The sequence below is a fragment of the Scophthalmus maximus genome, chromosome 5 (genome assembly GCF_022379125.1).
Source record: "Scophthalmus maximus strain ysfricsl-2021 chromosome 5, ASM2237912v1, whole genome shotgun sequence".
Taxonomy (NCBI): Eukaryota; Metazoa; Chordata; class Actinopteri; order Pleuronectiformes; family Scophthalmidae; genus Scophthalmus; species Scophthalmus maximus.
Window position 1 is genome coordinate 7,988,317 of NC_061519.1, and position 18,113 is coordinate 8,006,429.

General features: G+C 41.7%; 1 protein-coding gene across 3 annotated transcripts; it reads right to left on the reverse strand.

Annotated features, from left to right (window-relative positions):
* Nucleotides 1-249: 249 nt before the first annotated feature.
* LOC118310716 (polypyrimidine tract-binding protein 2-like) lies at nt 250-17,077 on the reverse strand. Of its 3 annotated transcripts, none has more exons than XM_035633918.2 (19): nt 16,970-17,077; nt 15,084-15,105; nt 14,674-14,725; nt 13,582-13,745; nt 11,887-11,958; nt 11,718-11,789; nt 11,430-11,588; nt 11,017-11,127; nt 10,442-10,610; nt 8,245-8,322; nt 7,928-8,040; nt 5,403-5,436; nt 4,450-4,530; nt 4,310-4,327; nt 3,858-3,950; nt 3,593-3,709; nt 2,402-2,501; nt 2,216-2,293; nt 250-1,956 (listed from the first exon to the last, which is right to left on the reverse strand). In XM_035633918.2, the coding sequence occupies exons 1-19, from the start codon at nt 16,975-16,977 to the stop codon at nt 1,827-1,829; spliced, it is 1,671 nt and encodes a 556-aa protein (XP_035489811.2). In that variant the 5' UTR covers nt 16,978-17,077; the 3' UTR covers nt 250-1,826. The 3 variants fall into 3 exon arrangements, with proteins under 3 accessions (XP_035489811.2, XP_035489812.2, XP_035489814.1); XM_035633919.2 differs by lacking the exon at nt 16,970-17,077 and adding an exon at nt 15,372-15,412; XM_035633921.2 differs by lacking the exons at nt 4,310-4,327; nt 4,450-4,530 and having other exon boundaries at nt 334-1,956; nt 16,970-17,062.
* Between the last annotated feature and the right edge of the window lie 1,036 nt (nt 17,078-18,113).

The window sequence follows — 18,113 nt, forward strand, 5'->3', positions numbered from 1 at the left end:
ATAATTTCTCAAATGATTTACCGACTAACATTTTTTTAATCTAATGTACAAAAGCAATTGATGGTTATTTCAAGATTTTACCAAGTCTAAACACTCCTTATCAAGGACCAGAGTAGAATGAGTTTTTGCTCCTGTGCCCTTGGTGTCAACACAATACCTGTTTTCATGTGCCAGCAGAAATGTAGAAAGAACAGAGGAGCTAAAAGAGGAAAGAATGAAGAGAAAGAAGAGAGAGCAGAGAGACAGAGCTGGACAGAGTGAGAGAAGTTTATTGACAGTAAGACAGATGAGAGCAGAGGTCTGAACCAAGTACAAACATACACAAACACACAATTCAACTTGGCCTCCTTGGTAGAAAAGACGTGTTTAATTTGTGCTAATATGAAATTTTAAGAAAAAAAATAAAATAAAAAATAAATGAACTGAACTCACGTTGAGAAATTAAAACAACCCCCTAACAGAAAATCGAAATCATCCAAATAAAATGCAGCTGCAAGTAAGAACCAGAGATAAGTAAAAAAAACAAAAAACTTAGAAACACTGGAGATACCCTCAGTTCAATAAGTGACATTCTGTGAATCTCTGCTTGATAAAGAAGTTCATGTTGTCTGACTGGGAAGAAAAGGTTCACATCTATTCAACAAATAATAGTTCGCACAGGTTTATAACCCAGGATCAACGAACATTGCTGGTAAAATTAACTGTTTAAAAACACAAAATAATCAACGATAAAATCAGACCTCAGAAAGAATGCACATACTTTAGTCTCCTCCCAAAACCAGAGACCAAGACCACAATCACATGGTGAATGGTGGATCCTTGTCTAACAGAAACCTTTGGATCCTTGATATTTTTACAACATAAATATCAATGCATAATGCAAATTATTTTGTTAAGGAAATTTGGGGAGAACTCAAATGTCCTCAACAAGCGTCACATTTCCCAGAATATGTTTTAAACATCCCCACTCAGACAGCTATGATTAACTTGATGCTTGTAGTTGGATAGCTTTCAAGTATAAACGGCCTCAGTTTGATTGTTCATAAAAATTGTTTTCTTTAAATTAAAAATTGCATCACATGGCTTTTATAGAACATTTGAGGATTTATGGATCCTAATGTCTTTGAAAATGTTTAAGTGAATCAGCACGAGTGGGTTGTGTCACAAACCACTAGGTCCGAAATACATCTTCAAATGAAAGAAAGGTAGAAGAGGAGTCAGACAAATGATGATGAAATTGATCATGTATGATGTTTTGTTGGAGAAACTACCACAGAGAATGAGTAGAAGGACTGTGACTGTCCCGTGGGATTCAAAATGGACATTTGCTTGGGAACAGAAAAAGTTCAGGTAGCAACACAATGTACATAAAAGTGAGTAATCATTAATTACAGAACTCAAAGCTCAACAGACAATTCAAGGAAAAGTGTCTACTGCAATGCCGACAGGTGAGAGAGCATGAGTTCAAGTCTGTCTCATGTACTGACACACCCAGGAGCAAACTGCCTATGGGCCGGGGGCTGGGGTAAGTACTGCTTCCATTGGTTAAGAGTTTACACTCTTGACCAAAGGAAGAGTGAAAATCGATTGGTCAAGAGTTTACACTCTTGACCAATCGATTTTCTCAATATTTAAAATATAAGATTTATAATGTCTTAATTTTTAACTTTGGACTTTTAAATCACATCAAGTGTGATATTGTCCTACATCATTTGAAGTTTTGGGACATTGCGGAGGATGTTAACAGAACATGTTGAAAAGAGGACAACTAGTAGGGACTTCCTCACTCGTCGTGGATCTTCAGGTGTAGGAGCCGGGTGTGAGGGTTAGATGGTGGACTTTGAAAAGGAAACTTTTAGATGGTGATTCCCTCCCATGTCATAGTTGTGAAGGTCCATCAGTCCTTGGATGGCTTCCTCTACTGAAGTCATCTGGATCAAGGCCATCTTACGATCCCTGGTGAAGAGAGAGCAGGGACAAACAGATGAGACCGTTTATATCGCTAGTTTGTTTGTATGGTACTGTTTAGTTCCTAGGAAGGTCAACCCAGAGAATAACACGGCACTGATCTCGTAAAAAGTACAGGAAAAAGGAAGGATATTACTAATGTGGTTCAGTGATCATCTCCTTTTTATTCTTAAAAAGTAAAACATGTATGTAAAAATTGCAGATATTCTTAGTGTCTTTAACAGCTTCACATTAAATTGCTTCTTACTGGAAGAACTTGAAGGCCTTGACAGTTCCTCCACTGTTAGAGAACAAAAGACGAAGATCTTCCTCTCCCATACCATCCCTGGGCATGGAAAACACATACTGTTCACAATCTTAAAGCAAAACAGCATGAAATCAAATAGACCCAAAAAGAAAAGTAATCTGATTAATGTGTGTAGTGTTGTAATACCGAACGTTGGAGAGATGAAGAGTAGCAGAGGGAGGAAAGATATTCTGGAAGTTCTTGGATCCTGGCTTCTTAAAGCGATGGAGTGGAGAGCCAGAGAAATCTGTCAAAGAAATCATTGACAGATTTGGCTCAGCTTGAAAAGTACTAACATAATCATCCCGATTTCAAATAACAAATATCAAACAAGTTTTTTAACTTTCAGGGCAGCCCGACGATTCTGCAGGCAGTTCAGGAGGTTTAAGGATGGCTCTGTAAACCTCTCACACTACCAGATAATTTACCGAACATGGTTCCCAACCAGATTTCTCCTCTGATTCTCGGGTTGGACGAATCAGGGTTAAACTGGCCCAAAATTCCTGTAGTCTGACCCCAGCTTTACTCTTGGTCCAATGCTTTCTTACTGTAGCATTTAGTGTGTGTGTGTATTTGTGGTTACTGTAAGTATCGGATAATGCGAGAGATGGGATGTTGTTGCGACCACGTTAAGTCCATTCTAAAGCACTCCTTGCTTCTGCGCTTGACCTGAGATACAAACACCTTAGATTTTTGGAACCAGCACTTTGACATAGGTGCGCAGCAGCGAGCGAGACATACCAGTATGCGCTACACTTCTCTGTTGACCGGAGTACAATGGGGGAGCGGCACGAGGATGCGCAGAATGCGCTCTCGCCTTTCTCCCGAACACGTTGACATGCTTGTTTTCTTGAGCAAGAATTTAATTCAACAGTGTTTCCAAATGTTATTTTCTGTGTTAAGCCCATGTGTTTAAATTTTTTTTTACTGTTACAGGCCTACAACGTTTGTATGACGCAAAGTCAAGTAAAGTGTGACCTGCGAATTTAATTATGTTTTTGTAAGGAAAAAATGTTTTGAAGTTGTGAAAAATAAATCCTTAAAGATAACTGACTGTTTTGATTGAGAATAAGCATTAGGTGTTGGGTAGACTGTATTGCTGTGCATGGTTATTCCAGCAGAAAGATGCGTTACGTTCTAAAAATAGATTCAGAAAAACGAGTTCTCGATTAGCCCTCGAGGAATTGATGCATTGACACTGATCTGTGAATAACTGATCTACCAGTTGACACAGTAAGTTACTGGCTTAACAGTTCATCTAATACCAAAACAGCTTATTTCATATAAGGAAATGCAAAGATCAGCAAGTTCACTTCCAGACTGCAGCTTTCCTCTCACCCCTGGTTAGTAGTTGGTCATCCAGTCCTTCTCTGGGAAGAGCCACGGTTTGATGTTTTGACAGTGTCACTCTCATCACTTTACCAAACACCTTTTGACCATTCAAGTGGCTCATAGCTACAGGAGAGACAAACAGAAAAAAACATAAGCAGGTGAGAATTTTAAAAAGCTGGATTAATTGATGTAAATGTTGGGACCTGCAAGTGATGTTATAAGGACCCACTTCTGATTTGGAGAAGGAAAACCATCAACATTCAAAACTCACCCAGTTGAGCCTGGTTGCCATCAGACAGCTGGATCAGAGCGCTGTCCTTCTTGTTGTAGAGGATCTTTACCCTCTGGACATCCCCATAGACTCCTGAAGGTAGAGAGAGAGTGCAAGAGAGAGAGAGAGAGAGAGAGAGAGAGAGAGAGAGAGAGAGAGATGGAGAAAGGCAGAACAAGAGAGCAAGCAAGAGAGAGCAGGGTAGAGGAAAAGAAGAGGAGGACAGAACAGACAGAGCAGGAGAGATGAAGCCGACGAAGATAAAAAAAAAAAGGAGAGGTGTGAAGGATGGAAGGATAAAGTTAGTGCCAGAAAGACTAATGAAGGGAAAAGATGGAATCTTCCAATTCGTCTTCCAATAGAAACTCAATCAAACTCTTCTGTGTAAACAAGTAGACTGACCAGTGAGAAAAGAAAAGACAGCTCAGCTGAGCTTTACAACTGAAACACACCTGAAACTGTTTGGCTGACTGGTTAAGAGAAGGGAAGAGGCCAAAAGAAATTATATTTCTCCATCACTGTAGTTAAGTGTAAAGACAAATATGTTAAAAAATTGCTGTGCTGGATGACTGTCTCATGTAATGTAGGTAACTGAGTGGCAGATAATCCCAGCGGCAAAGTTGTCGAATAACATGAAAACGTGCTCTATGACTGCACTGGATTAACACACAATCTAGAGAAAGAGGCAAAAGAAAGGAGGAGATGCAGAGCATTTAAAGGCTAGAGTGAGTCATAGTGAGTACATGATCAACTTAACCATTAATGTGGCGAGAACATAAAAACTAAAATCACACTTGTGTTACTGACAGGAGCTGGAGGCTCCAGTGATCTATACATAACCATTAACTCATGTTAATATAGAGAATAGTGAATACATTTTCCAAAACCGGTATCAAACAGTCAACTCATGGTTGCTGGAGGATGATCTTTATATAATAATCTGTGGCCATAGAGAGACTGGCTTGCAAAGTATTATTTTCTAAATTAATATGAGAAACAAAATATTTGCTTCAAATCAATCAAAATCTAGGTTTGGAGGTTTCACATCAAAATTTCATTGGTGGATCCCTTTTAAGGAAAGTAAACTAAACACGGAACAATATTTTCAAGGCTATGACAGGCTCATGATGATGCAATTTGGGAAAACTTACAACACGCCCACATTAGAGGCTCCGATCTGTTGCCAACAGCAACTGCACTGCAAAAAATCTTATGTGATGGAATCTTGATTGAAAGACCAAACTCTGAATCCGGATCAAGCTTTTATGAGTTGCAACAACGCATGGATGATTTAGGTGTATTTGTTCTCATCAGTTAAGAGAAAAGCTGAGCAAACACATAATTTCTCAGACTCACACGTTTTTCAATGTAGAGAGAAGAGACAGAAGTAGATTTTAACTCTGTAATGTACAATATGATAGAAGGAAGCTTGGAGACACAAAGATACAGAGGAATAAGAGTGTCCACGACATCACTGAAGAAAGTGAACAAAATTGGATTAACAGAGAGAGATATACAGATAGAATAGTAGAGGTTTGAACATACCGAAGAGGGTAAAGAGACTTTGAGGCGTGACCATCTTTAGAGAGAGAGACCGCAGAGCAGAGGACAGGAAGAGGAGGAGCAGAGGAGGAGGAAGAAGGAGAGACGAAGGTAGAGATCAGACCGCCCAGCGTTGGACGAGGGGGGAGGTGGTGGTTTCCGTGATGATGAGGAGTGGAGCAAAGATGGAGGGCATGAGGGAGGGGGGTTTGGAGAGTCAGGTAATACCGGAATAAGAAAAAGTGAAGAAGGATGAAGGGAAGTGGAGATGAAAGAGAGTTCAGGACATGTACATAGGGGGGAGGGGCATTTACAAAATTTAAGGATGTTGTGAGGGTAAAATGGAGAGAAAATGAGTAAAGGGAGGGGCAGAGGAAGGGAGTCAGGTGGGGAGGGAGAAAGGAGGAGAGGAGGACAAAAACCAAAGCAGAGGTCAGTAAACAGAGCATCAGTGGGACATCAACGGAGTCTGAATGATTGCTGGTTTGTTTCCAAACACACACGCCTTCCAGTTTTGTTAACACACATGCCAACCCACGCACATATGCATGCACGCACGCACGCAAGCACGCACACGTACACTCCCTGCTGGATGCCTTTATCAGTGAGGAAAATAAAGGATGAGAGGAAGGTATAAAATAATACATTTAAGAATGAATGGATGAAGACATCAGGAAACTGGAATTACCACCCTGCGGTTGCACGCCTTCACCAGCGAGTCAAGCTGCAAGAAACATGGTCACAATGTCGCCTTCTGACCCTTAGCTATAGTGTTAAATAACAGCCAGAAAAGTCTTTCCAGAAAATTATGGCTTACATTATGGCCAAAACATGTTTTGTGAGGTCACATTTGACCTCCAAATCAGTTCATCTTAAAGCCCAAGTGAAAGTTTGTACCAAATTGGAGGAAATTGCCTTAAGGCATTTTTGAGAAAAGGCCAAAAGCCTGTGATGTAAGGTCAGTGACCTTGACCTCTGACCCCAATCATGGGGTACAAGGAGGTTTTTTGACAGATGTAAAGAAATTCCCTCCAAGCATTGCTGATATATTGCAGTCACAGTAAGGTGAGGTCAGAGTGACCATGATGTTCGACTGAAAAAACTGCCTGTTGCCGGCAAGGAGGGCCAATGAATAGGTAAATGAAAGACTGTGCGGCAGGATATATCAAGGAAGCAGATGGAGAACCAGATCACACTTTCTTTTTCCTCAGCAGGATGTCAAACATCCCACGAGACCATCATGGCATAAAGCAATCTTCTCTGAATGGAGTAATCATTATACTGTGTTAGTTTATTGCTGACTTAAAGTTTGCGCAACGTTTAAATTTGTGGAAATGACTGTAACGTGCCACAGATGTTAGTCTGCCCATTAGAGGTCACAGCTGAGTGGATGAACTAGGAACTGAAAAAAACACCCCTTGTGCAGTGGTGGGTGATCTGGCCAAAGGATTATATCACAATCTTCGTGGGTAGAATCACAGTAAGAATCATGATTCCACATATTTAGTTAAAATCATGTGATCACATGTTTAGTTGTACACATGGTTACCTGGGCACAAAGCCCGTCACTTCAACTCAAAGCTAAAGGCGGAACTCCCAAATCTCTGACTGGAAGTTATGATTCTGCCGCTTGGACACTTCTTTTGGATGTTTGAGCGCTTACTGCTATTCTTTGCCCACAAGGCATTTCAACAAAGTTTTGTGTTAAGAGTTTGTGTAATTCTAAACATTTGACACATTTTGACACTTTTTTACTGCAGACAAGTATCTGTTTCAAAAATCGGTTATCGGTCTCTTAGAATAGGAATAATCGGTATCGGCCCCTAGATGGTACTCCTTGTTCTGCTTTGGCAGAGATCTGGTAAATGTGTCACAACACAAAGCTTGCAGAGACTGCAAAACAGAACAAGAGCTACTGTCGATACATCTCTAGTTAACGGGCTAGCTGTTGACTGAATTTTTAAAAGTTAACTAAATATAGCAAATTTTAACGATGCTATCTGTTGGACTCAACACTCACCACACTCACCCACTACCTAGAAACTTAATTGTATGGGCAGTGGACACAGGAGCTGCTGCTAACAAGCTGATGGGTCACCAGAGAGAACTGTATGATGTTCCCAGACAGTCAGGGTACAATTGCTGCACCAAGACTCTTCCAGAAGGGGGCAGAAGTGTGAAAACCATCACTCCAATATTAAGCCACTCTCAGCAGCGGCATGAGAGGGAGGAAGACAGACAGAGAGAAGTACTCTGATAGAGAGATGTAACATACAGAAACAGGTACAGTACATGTAGAGATACAGATGACAGAGTAGGCACAAATTTACAATTAGAGAATTAACAGGAGAAACAGAAATCAAAGATTAAATCATTATAGAGAGTTATATGTAAAACCCTTTTCTTGATTTCTGAAGTGAACAGAAGTAAGCACAACTCCAGTGTCTTTTCAACAGTTGGAATTAGTTACTTAAAGCAGAGCTTGGGAATGCTCATTCACAGTAAGGTTATACGTGTGGTTAGTGTACCTCTTCATTTAGGTTGGATGCCAACAGGACTCCTGACACTCCGGAGCCAGACAGAGCAACGCGACCTGCAGCTGCTGCTGCCGCGGCTGCAGCACTCAGAGGACTAATGGCTCCTGTTTGGAAAGCACAACACAAGAAAGATCGATGAGTTTAAAACTATTGATATAATCCAACCAATATGGGCAGCGTATTGGTATCTGCAGTACATTCGAAAACCACAGCGGGACACGAGAGACAGGACAGCAGCAGGACAGAAAACAACAAAGTGATGAAAAAAAAAAAAAAAACAGAATTATGAAAAAGGAAAAGCTAAGTACCTCCACCCTGCGAGAGGGAGAGTGAAGACGAGTAGCCTCCTCCACTGGAGTAGGACGCTAGAGCTCCAGATGGGGTACCTACAAGACAAGACAAGAAAGACAAGAAAACAAACCGACCCAAGTCAATAGACTTCTGACTGAAGTATTATAACAAAATTAGTAATAATTGTCAATATATCAAATCTAAACATCATCGCACATAGATTTTAAAAATGGTCCGACTCTACAAAAATCCTCATAGCAAAACTTTGTGTTGTAAATTATATTTCAAAAGGATGAAATTACCATTCACTCAATATCCAACAATGAAACAGTAAAAACATGTATTGAAAATCAACAGCTAAATCTCTCATTCACACAAGTATTTAGAACCTAAAGAGTAGATTACTGTGCAGAAATAGAAGAGCAATAGTCTTCCATAAACAACACCACCATCACATGCCCTGTGGAAAATGCCCATAAAAAGGAGTTGCCTGGCAGGCACCTGCACAATTCAGTCTGGCTTTTATAGGATATTCTTTTAGAGCAATTGGTAAATATAAAACTTCTTACTATAAAGAAACTATTCCAGAAATATTTGCTTGTGTTACTACAAAGGTTTAAGAAATTTTCCATTGATTAAATTCCTGTTTATACAGCACGTTTCACCATCTGCCTGTTAGCTCAGAGTGCAGAATTAGTTGGTAGCATACGGCAATCCAGTTCACCTTTCCCCTGTAGAGCTACCTTCATGTAGTCTGGGTTGTTGGGTGTGACTGATGTCTATCAAATTGTGGCATGGGGTTAATAAAAGGTTATGATACGCCATGAAAATTGCCACTTAGTGTTGAATTTACTGGTTTCAAACAAGTGGCTTTATTTGTTTCTTAATACGAAAAGTACATTAATGACATAACATGCCCTGTGGCAATGGATTTTCAGCCCCACCTGCCTCATATATACGATTGTCTGTTTTTGCCTTTACTGTGCTGCACCACTTCTGATGCACACTCGCTGTTGGATGGCATTAGGTTCCATCTACCCTCCCTCTTCACAGTTTTGGGATGCTATTTAGGGTGAGCCTAATGCTGTGTTCACACCGGACGCGTTGTGAATTTTTGCTTTGCTTTTCTCGCTTTGCTTTTCTCGCACGAGTTTGGTCGCAAGCAAACATTTTAGCCTATTCGAGTCATTCGCGCTATTATTTGCCCGTTCTCCACTTTCTCCGACAAATCTCATCTGAAAAAACACATGCTGACACACACAAACATGCACACGTACACATGAACTGTTGAATGAAAAAAAGGCAGACAGGAATGAATGGGAAGGCCACACACACACACACACACACACACACACACACACACACAAACACACACACACACACACACACACACACACACACACACACACACACACACACACACACACACACACACACACACACACACACACACACACACACACACACACACACACACACACACACACACACACACACACACACACACACACACACACACACACACACACAAACATTAACTGTTCTGCCAATGGCAAAGCCACATAACTAGGGCTAAAGCTAGTCCTACCTCCTCGTTCACTTTCTGCCGAGCCCTCTCCATCTTCACCCGGTCACGATACAAATAAACCCGAGCGGGCTGCCTACACACAGCGACAGTAGTGATCCTCCACTCCTGATACAATGACAGGACTTCTGACAGCAGTGACGGAGGGAGGATCTCAACGCTAATTGGCTACAGCGTCCACACATCACGTGAATATTTCGATTAGCTCGTGTCTTTGGCCTGCGTCGTGCTACACTTGCCATTCGAGTCACCCGACTCAATGACGCAAGATTCGCGCCTAGTTTCGTCTTTGCATTGAATTTGTACGTAATCTACTTGCGCGAAAATTTGCATCGGTTCCGGTGTGAACGCAGCAAACAGGCAAACTGAGGCAAAGGCGAAAGGTGAGGATGTATTAGTTGGAACGGTGCCAAGTCAGGCAGGAGTGAATGTCCCAGTGGACTGACTTTGGCTTGACATTTACTTCCTCATCTTAGCCTTTGACTGAGATACAACTGAGCAGCACAACTGAAAGAAAACTACTTAGAAAGGGGTCTTACTTTGAGGGGTCACATGACTCACTAAAGTATTATGGACACCATGGAGGGAATGGATGTGGTGTAGATAGATCAACACAGAGGTATATTTACCCAATAGAGAATGATCCTTGTTGGTTGCCTCTCCGTCTCCAGTAGGAAGGTCAGGTCTGGTGTAATCTCGACTCTTATCGTTGTTGTATTTGACATTGAGGTTGACCAATTTACTGAAGTCTATCCGCAGAGTACAGCATGAATTATAGATGTTCTGTCCATCCAAAGACTGGTGTGAAGGAGTGAGAGAGGGAATCATAATGTGACATAACAGTGTTTTATGCCAGGTATAGCCCAGCTGATACTGTATTTGTTTGGGTCAGTACTGAAATGTATATTAGATAGTTTAAAAATCTAGAAAAACTGGCACAATTAGAAATTTAATTCACTGATTAAATCTAATCTCTAGTTAATTATGTGTTTTACTATCAAAGCTGCATGCAGTCAGGACATGAGGGACAAACAAAGTATAACAAAACCTTATTGCACTGAATTCTCTGTCCTCTCACATGCTCACACACATATGCACACAGTTGAAAGTTATATTGAAGTTATAATTGTCGAATGCTAACAAAATAACCATATAAGACTAGTTGCTGATTAAACATCCATAGTTTCCATACGTATAATCCTACCAGTTTAGCTTGCTGTGCATTGACGGGGTCACTGAACTGAAGAAGGGCCTGAAACTGGTTGTTCTTGGTGAAGGTTATAATCTTCATCACGGTGCCAAACTTACTGAAGATCTGCAAGATTCAAATCAATCATAGCACTTTACATATTAAAAACAAACCATCCTTCTGTCAAAATAAGCATAGTAAGACAATGATTGTAGTTTTATGCTTTGTTGACATCATGCCATGCTACATATCTCAGTGCAGGCCTAAATACGATACTCATTTCCCTTCTCCTTTTCTCCACGTGAAAAGTTCTGTTTCACTGTAAAGATGGTGATTTTGTAGCCAAGCACAACCACACATCATAAAAAAGGTAAAAACTTGACAATGTCTATGACTGGTGGATTTATGTAAATGTGTTCAGGATTTACCTGTTGAAGAACATCCAGTGTCACAGGATAAAACATGTTGTCAATAATAATTCTCAGCACAGGGCTGGGAGGTGGAGCAAGGTCCAGAACTCCTGGGTCAGAAGATGGAGAACTTCCATCCTGAACAGCTGACACCGCCTGCAGCACTGCCTGGGCCCTCTGCATGGAAAAGCCACAAAGATGGACACATGGTGAGGTAATGGCATCAAATCCAATACCAGTCTAACCACGTGGTTTTGTAGAAACAGTGTCTAGTGTACACACATCTATGTGTGTGTGTGGGAATACCTGGTTGAGAGCAGAATCTGTTTTCAGCTCCTTGTGGTTCGAATACTGGATGAAGACAGAAGTGTTTCGGACCTAAACAGTGTGAGACCCATATAATAAACATTACATTTAACAAGAAAAGATAATAATAATAATGTACAACATGGATGGGCAATGATGCATTTCAGACCTGTGGTGTGACAGCTGTGTAGTAGTTCACCATCGTGATGGCTGCTTCCTCTGTACCCAACTCCAGAAACGCCTGGAAAAAACACAGTCACAAAGTTTTTGATAAATAAAGAATCACGTCCACTTGACATTGGACATTGGGCCTCATGCAAAAACAGTTGGTACGAACAGATTTGTTCTTAAATCGTGCGTACCATTGATATTGGTATCACCTCAAACAAGAAGTGCTCACAGACAAGGCATGTAGCTCACCTACACACTTGGGTGAAATGATGGTCACGAGAAAAGCAGTTTTGGCTGTCGACCAGCTCAGCTCTGCCTGTGCCAAGGGTTCAAAGGGAGGCAATCATAGGGCGTCCAACACCAGGGGCAGGTCCCACGCAGGAGCCCCTGGGGTGCCAGGGGGACGCAATCTTAAATAAGTGGGGGCACCAGCATGTGGCTCCCCACTGTGTCATACCGGATGTGTGTGCCCAACTACGTCGTTCATATTCTGCAAAGCCCTCTCCCTCTTCACCCGGTCTCAACCCAGCCTGGCGGCGCACACACAGCGACAGTAGTGATCCTCCATTCATGATACAATGACAGGCCGTCTGACGACAGATGACGGAGGGAGGATCCCAATGCTCATTGGCTATCGCGTCAATCCGTCGTGGGAATATATCGCCCGAGTTCAAATATTTCAACTCGAGCGATAGACATGACACGAATTACCGCCTGATTCGCATCGCGCATATCGCACCATTCACGCCACCCGAGTCAGTGCCGCGAAATTTGTGTCTAGTCGCCTCTTTGCATTGACTTTGTATGTAATCAACTCGCGCGAAAAATTTGCGTCGCGTCCGGTGAGAACGCACCATTAGTGTCCCTCCGGCATGCATGCAACTCCCTCAGATATTCATCAGAGGGAGGAACAGCGAAGGTGGCGGGGGCTGGGGTGCGCTTAAAGAGGCCACAAGCAGGCGCCGGCTCTGACTGCTGTAGATCCTCCGAGTCATGATAGTGAGTGGCAGAAGCTGCCACTGTGGAGTGGCAGCTTCACCAATCAGGCATTCCACCTCAGCCAGTCAAGCAGATGTGACTGCACGAGGCATGTAACTGCAATTCATACATGGGTCCTCTGATAGACCCTCCCTCAGATGTCCGAGGCCCAGACAAGAGGGACAAAGGTCAAGGCCATCCTAGGGCTGGAGAGGGGCCCCACAGCTCCTACAAGCATGAGAGTCCATCAAAGTAGTGGTGCCGGAGAAAAAACAGCTACCCAATCGCTGAGGACCACGGCAGTCAGACTGAGCGAGAGCACTTTGCTAAAGAGGAGCGGAAACACTTTCACCACCAACAGTACGTTTGTCAGAAAACAGTATATCCATGTGTCTCCTATTGTACGTTACTGTTTTCCTCTGTTTCAGCTTCCCTCAAGAAACAGTCCGTACAGTGAGAGGAGAGCGTGACCACTCTCTTCACCAGTACAGTAGCTGTCAATCAATAGCCAACACTGGGCACACAAGCTAAGTTTACTTTCAAGTTGGACCAGAATTTACAACTGGTACAGAGGATAAGAATAAGAAAATGCATGAGGCCCAATGTGTCGATTTTTAATCCAAACACATTCCCTTAGACTTCACCATTGTTGTGATTATTCTACCATTTTCACCCCAAAGTATTCAAAGACATCATAGAATTTGTAACAGTGTACCTGGTTCTTCCCCTTGAGCATCAGTATGTTGGTGACCTTTCCAAAGGGCAGACCCAAAGCAATGACTTCAGTCTCTGACACTTCATTGGGAAGTTTCCTGATGTGGAGAACTCTGGAGGGAGGTGATTCGTCCAGACGCTGTTTCTTACTGTCACTGCCATTCGCTGAACATGGACACACAGAATTTTTTAATTATTTAAAAAATAAAATAAAGCAATAATCCCAGTCAGCGTCACCTACATGTCACAGAGGCAAATCCACAGGTGTAAATATTAAATACATGATGGCTTAATTCTATTCTTTCCATCCAGAATTGGGTTGAAGGCTAAGCAAGGCAGTCCAAAGATCTCTTTCCCTATCACGTTTTCCAGGTCAGATGAGATATATAATCTCTTCACCATGTTCTTTTCCTAACTCGGGGGCTCTACCAGTTAATGCCCAGAAGAAATCCTCCAATGGAAGGCATCCAGATCAAATTCCTAGACCGCTTCAACTGAGCTTTCAGCAACTAAGAACACATCCACGCTTGGCGCCTGGCTCAATACCCTTTATGGATATTCTGATATTTTGTAGAGCAAACGATTAATCAATTAATTGAGAAAAACTATTAGTTGCATCCCCTTACACACAATTTTGTAACCTTAGAGATGCAGAAAGAAGAATTAATTTACTTTCATGGTGTTCCACAAGGTTCCGTGCTTGGACCGATACTTTACACTTGACAAGAAAATAAACATTATTTTAGGGAAAATGAAAACATAAATGCCCATTTTTCTGCATTGTGTATTCTGTACAATAAAAGATTTCATATTGGTAAACATGAGCACCTATACCGATATGTCTGTGAAAGGCTAATCAACGGATATATCTGTCAGGCTCCAATTCACGCGTGTACTTTCCATTGGATCACCTGAGACGGATGTTACTGCCAGGTGTGAACAGGGCTTACATTCAAATTCTTGATGTGTCATTTATAGAGCGTTACTATGATCAAACTTCCTGTCCACTTCCCATTTACTTAAGATATTATTCCTGCTTCACGTGATGGTGGGTTGTGTTTACTGATCCCATCAGGGTTTAGGTTGATCTTACCGGTCATAGAGCTGGGGCTGCTACCATACATGTTGAGCTCATCTGAGCCTCTCTAGAAAAAAAAAAGAAAAAAAATTGTTCATTTACATATCAATGTCTGTCAAATTCAAAAATGATAACTATTACAAGGACAGTGAATGCCTTACTGAACAACAATGAACCAAAAGACAGTTGATATCCGGTTATTGCACATGCACATAATAGCAGCATACAAAACACAAAATGCATTTCATTTTCATTTATCATCATGCTATAAAGTTATCTTTTAACTCCACAACCAACACTTATAACGTATCATTTCTTTTGACCTACCAACAACTCAACATACAGCCCATTTTTGGACAATATCATGCAGACGTGGCAAATATGTATTCATGTAAAATTTGAAAAAAAGAAAGGAGACAACTTGCCTTCACACCAACCGCGACATCTCTGCCAATGCACCGAATACATGGAGAGGAAAAAAGAAAGGAAGAGAATGAAAAATGTAAGAGTGTTATACAATACTGGTTTTAGAAGCCTGTTTTTTAATGTACAAACAGCCATTAAAACTCTTCCATGATCTAAATTTTAGCATCTAATTCTGCTAAAGTAGTTTGAATCTCTAGCTCCTCTTTTCCACTTTTTATTTTTGCTACTTTTTCCTTGTCTCTGTTTTAGAGTGGATGTTTGGGCTTACAATGTGCAGTAGCTCTCACCAATTCCGCCTTCAGACGAGCAGAAGACACCGAAGCTGATGCACGAGAAGAATAAACAGAACCTGCCTTGGAACCATGCTTTGATAATGAGCGGGATGCACTGGAAACGCTGTCGGATGGCTGCACCTCTTCGTTGCATTTTGTAGCTTCTGCAATGCGTAGCTGAGCCTCAGCTGTCCAAAACATAGCCTACTCTGCAAAATCTTTAGTCATCAGGCCTGGGTCATCCCTGGTCTAGGTACACCACAGAATCCTGCATAACATTTGTACATATCGCTTTCCCTGTTCGCGACACGCAAACAATTCTCAGTGTGCATTGGGTGCACATGACAGTGTACAGCATGCATGTTCACAGGGCAATAAAAACTATCAAATATCTTGTATGTATAACTTGAAGCCAGTCGTTGGTTTACTGGTGTGTACAGAAGACATTGTGTCGACTATTCTGAAGCCACTGTTAACACTTATCCTTGACATATCTTACAGGCATCGTAAATAATGTGCCATTGTAGATCACCAAATGCAGTCAGAAACCAAGAAACTGGTGTGGCCACCATGAGACACCAGAAGTCAGAGGATTTACAGTGAGTTTTGAACAGAGGAGTGGTGGTCCTTCTGCATGTGTCCACTTAACATGATGACAAAAAATAAGAAAAACCAAGAGCACAATAGAAAAAATAGAAAAAAAGAATGAAGGTGGAAAGGAACGCTGAGAGGCACAACGGACGAACTGAGACTGTTTCTTGTTGGCTGGTGGCAATTTAACATTTCTTAGCATTTGTATAACCTGACACAATAAACAGTAAAGACGTCAAACACCAAATTGGAGGCTAAACCGCTTGACGCGTCTCCACCATCAAACCTAATAATATCAAACAACAACAAAAAAACGTTGCCATAGAATCAAACTTTTGAAGTCATTTTGAAAAATGTTTTTATCTGAGCAATAAATGGAAATGTGCCGTTTTACATTTTTTTAATTTTGCAGTTCATATGCTGTTCCTGCTGTGTGCACAGTCTCACACTCAGGCTGTGTGCAATCACTGCAGGTTGCGTGTAACAGCCATTAGCCTCAGACAAAGGATCCTTATGATCTGACAGGTCGCCATGACATGGTTCCCTGGTGACGAGCAGCGATCCAGACCGGATCTCTCTTTCCTGTCCTCATTACTGCAGTTTTTTTCAAATGTTTCCCTGCATTTATTCCGTTTCCCTGTAAACGGCAGCTACATTATCTTACGTTAGCTAACGCCAACAGTCATTATACGGACAAAAGGAGGGGACACTACTGAGCAGCACTAGTGCTATTCTGTCAACGAGATTACCGACTGTTACAGTGCCGAATTAAAAAAGATCAAATGCTATGCAAAACACCCTCTTCGAGTTCTGATCTCCTGTACGTGTACACCCTCCTTCGAGCAAGACAACAGCAAACCAACACGTTTCTCGCTTGGGGCTTGTTATTGCACGGTAGCTAACGTGAGCACCCAGGTTCGGTGTGCGTGCGGCTCGGCAAACTGCTTGTCCTGTCTCGGTCACATGCAACATCTGTACAAAGTGCACACGTGGGGTTTAGTCGTAAAGAAAAAAACATTTACCCGTCCATTGCAGCTCTTTGTCCTCTTTCTGTCTATTGATATTTCGGCCCACTACGATGCCTGTACAGTCCGAGCAAAATGGTTGTTGTTGTTCTTCTTCACGTCTATAACGCGCTACCGGAAGCCAACAGTTACGTTGGGCGTGCTACCGCCCCCTACTGCTCGGGATGGTATGCTGCATGGATGTGTTCATGGGTCGCTGCTGCTTCTTCTTCTTCTGACTTCTCTTCTCGAGTCCATCTCTGCCACCACTTCTAGCCTTCCCAATGTGAATGGCCACATTAGTTGATTACAGTTACAGTTGACCAGATTAGAATGGGTGAAATTCGGGACAGGGGCTTTGGGTGTGGGCGATAACTGTGCCTTTCATTTTATGTGTCTATATGTCTGTGCAATGCGCGTGTTGGATTTTTCCACTAATGGAAAAGACCGCAACAGGTCACTGGGAGTCGAATCCCCCAATATTGGATCGCAGAATTGAAGTTGTAACTAACTGAGCTATACCAACTGCTAAGACTATTCATATTCTGTGTGAAGACGCACCAGCATTTCTGTTTTTTGCTGAGAGACTGCTTATGTATATGGTGCTTTGGTGCAAAACTTGCAAGCCCCTGAGGTGATGCTGTACAGCAGGGTTCCCCAACTAGTTTTCTCCGAGGTCCAAATTATGTCAAGTATGAAAAGGTTAATCAGTTGACACGAGACCTTCAGCATCTGCATAGAGGCGTTTAACACAGGTGTCCAAAACTTTAAAGCAATAATGTGAGGAGGCTGAATGTACTGAATTAAGTATATAAGTTAAAATGCAAATGTTTGTATAATGATCAATGTTTCTGATAACACTGAATCTTCATGTCACAACTTTCAGGCAGTAATGGACAAGGTCAGCAGTCTGTCTTGTTGACTTTGGGTCAAAAGAAAATGTTTTAACTTCCTGTGTTTCGATTTTGTGTCATGCTCCAGTTTTATACATAACCCTTTGCTTCATGTGCAGTTTCTAATTTGTTTTATTCTCTTTGTTTTCTTTCTTCATATTTTTGTTTACTAGATGGTTATGATTTGAGTTTTATGATTGTATAAAACCTGTTGCTGTAAACCTGAGACATGTCCCACCACTGAACCCATGCTTGCTTCTGATTTCTAC

What these genes read in the sequence shown, in the direction of transcription:
- LOC118310716 (XM_035633918.2), bottom strand. An exon ending in CTCCCTCTCGCAGGGTGGAG is followed by an intron (nt 8,041 to 8,244) that starts GTACTTAGCTTT and finishes CTTTCCAAACAG; the next exon opens with GAGCCATTAGTCCTCTGAGT. An exon ending in TGACCAACTACTAACCAGGG is followed by an intron (nt 2,502 to 3,592) that starts GTGAGAGGAAAG and finishes TTTCTTTGACAG; the next exon opens with ATTTCTCTGGCTCTCCACTC.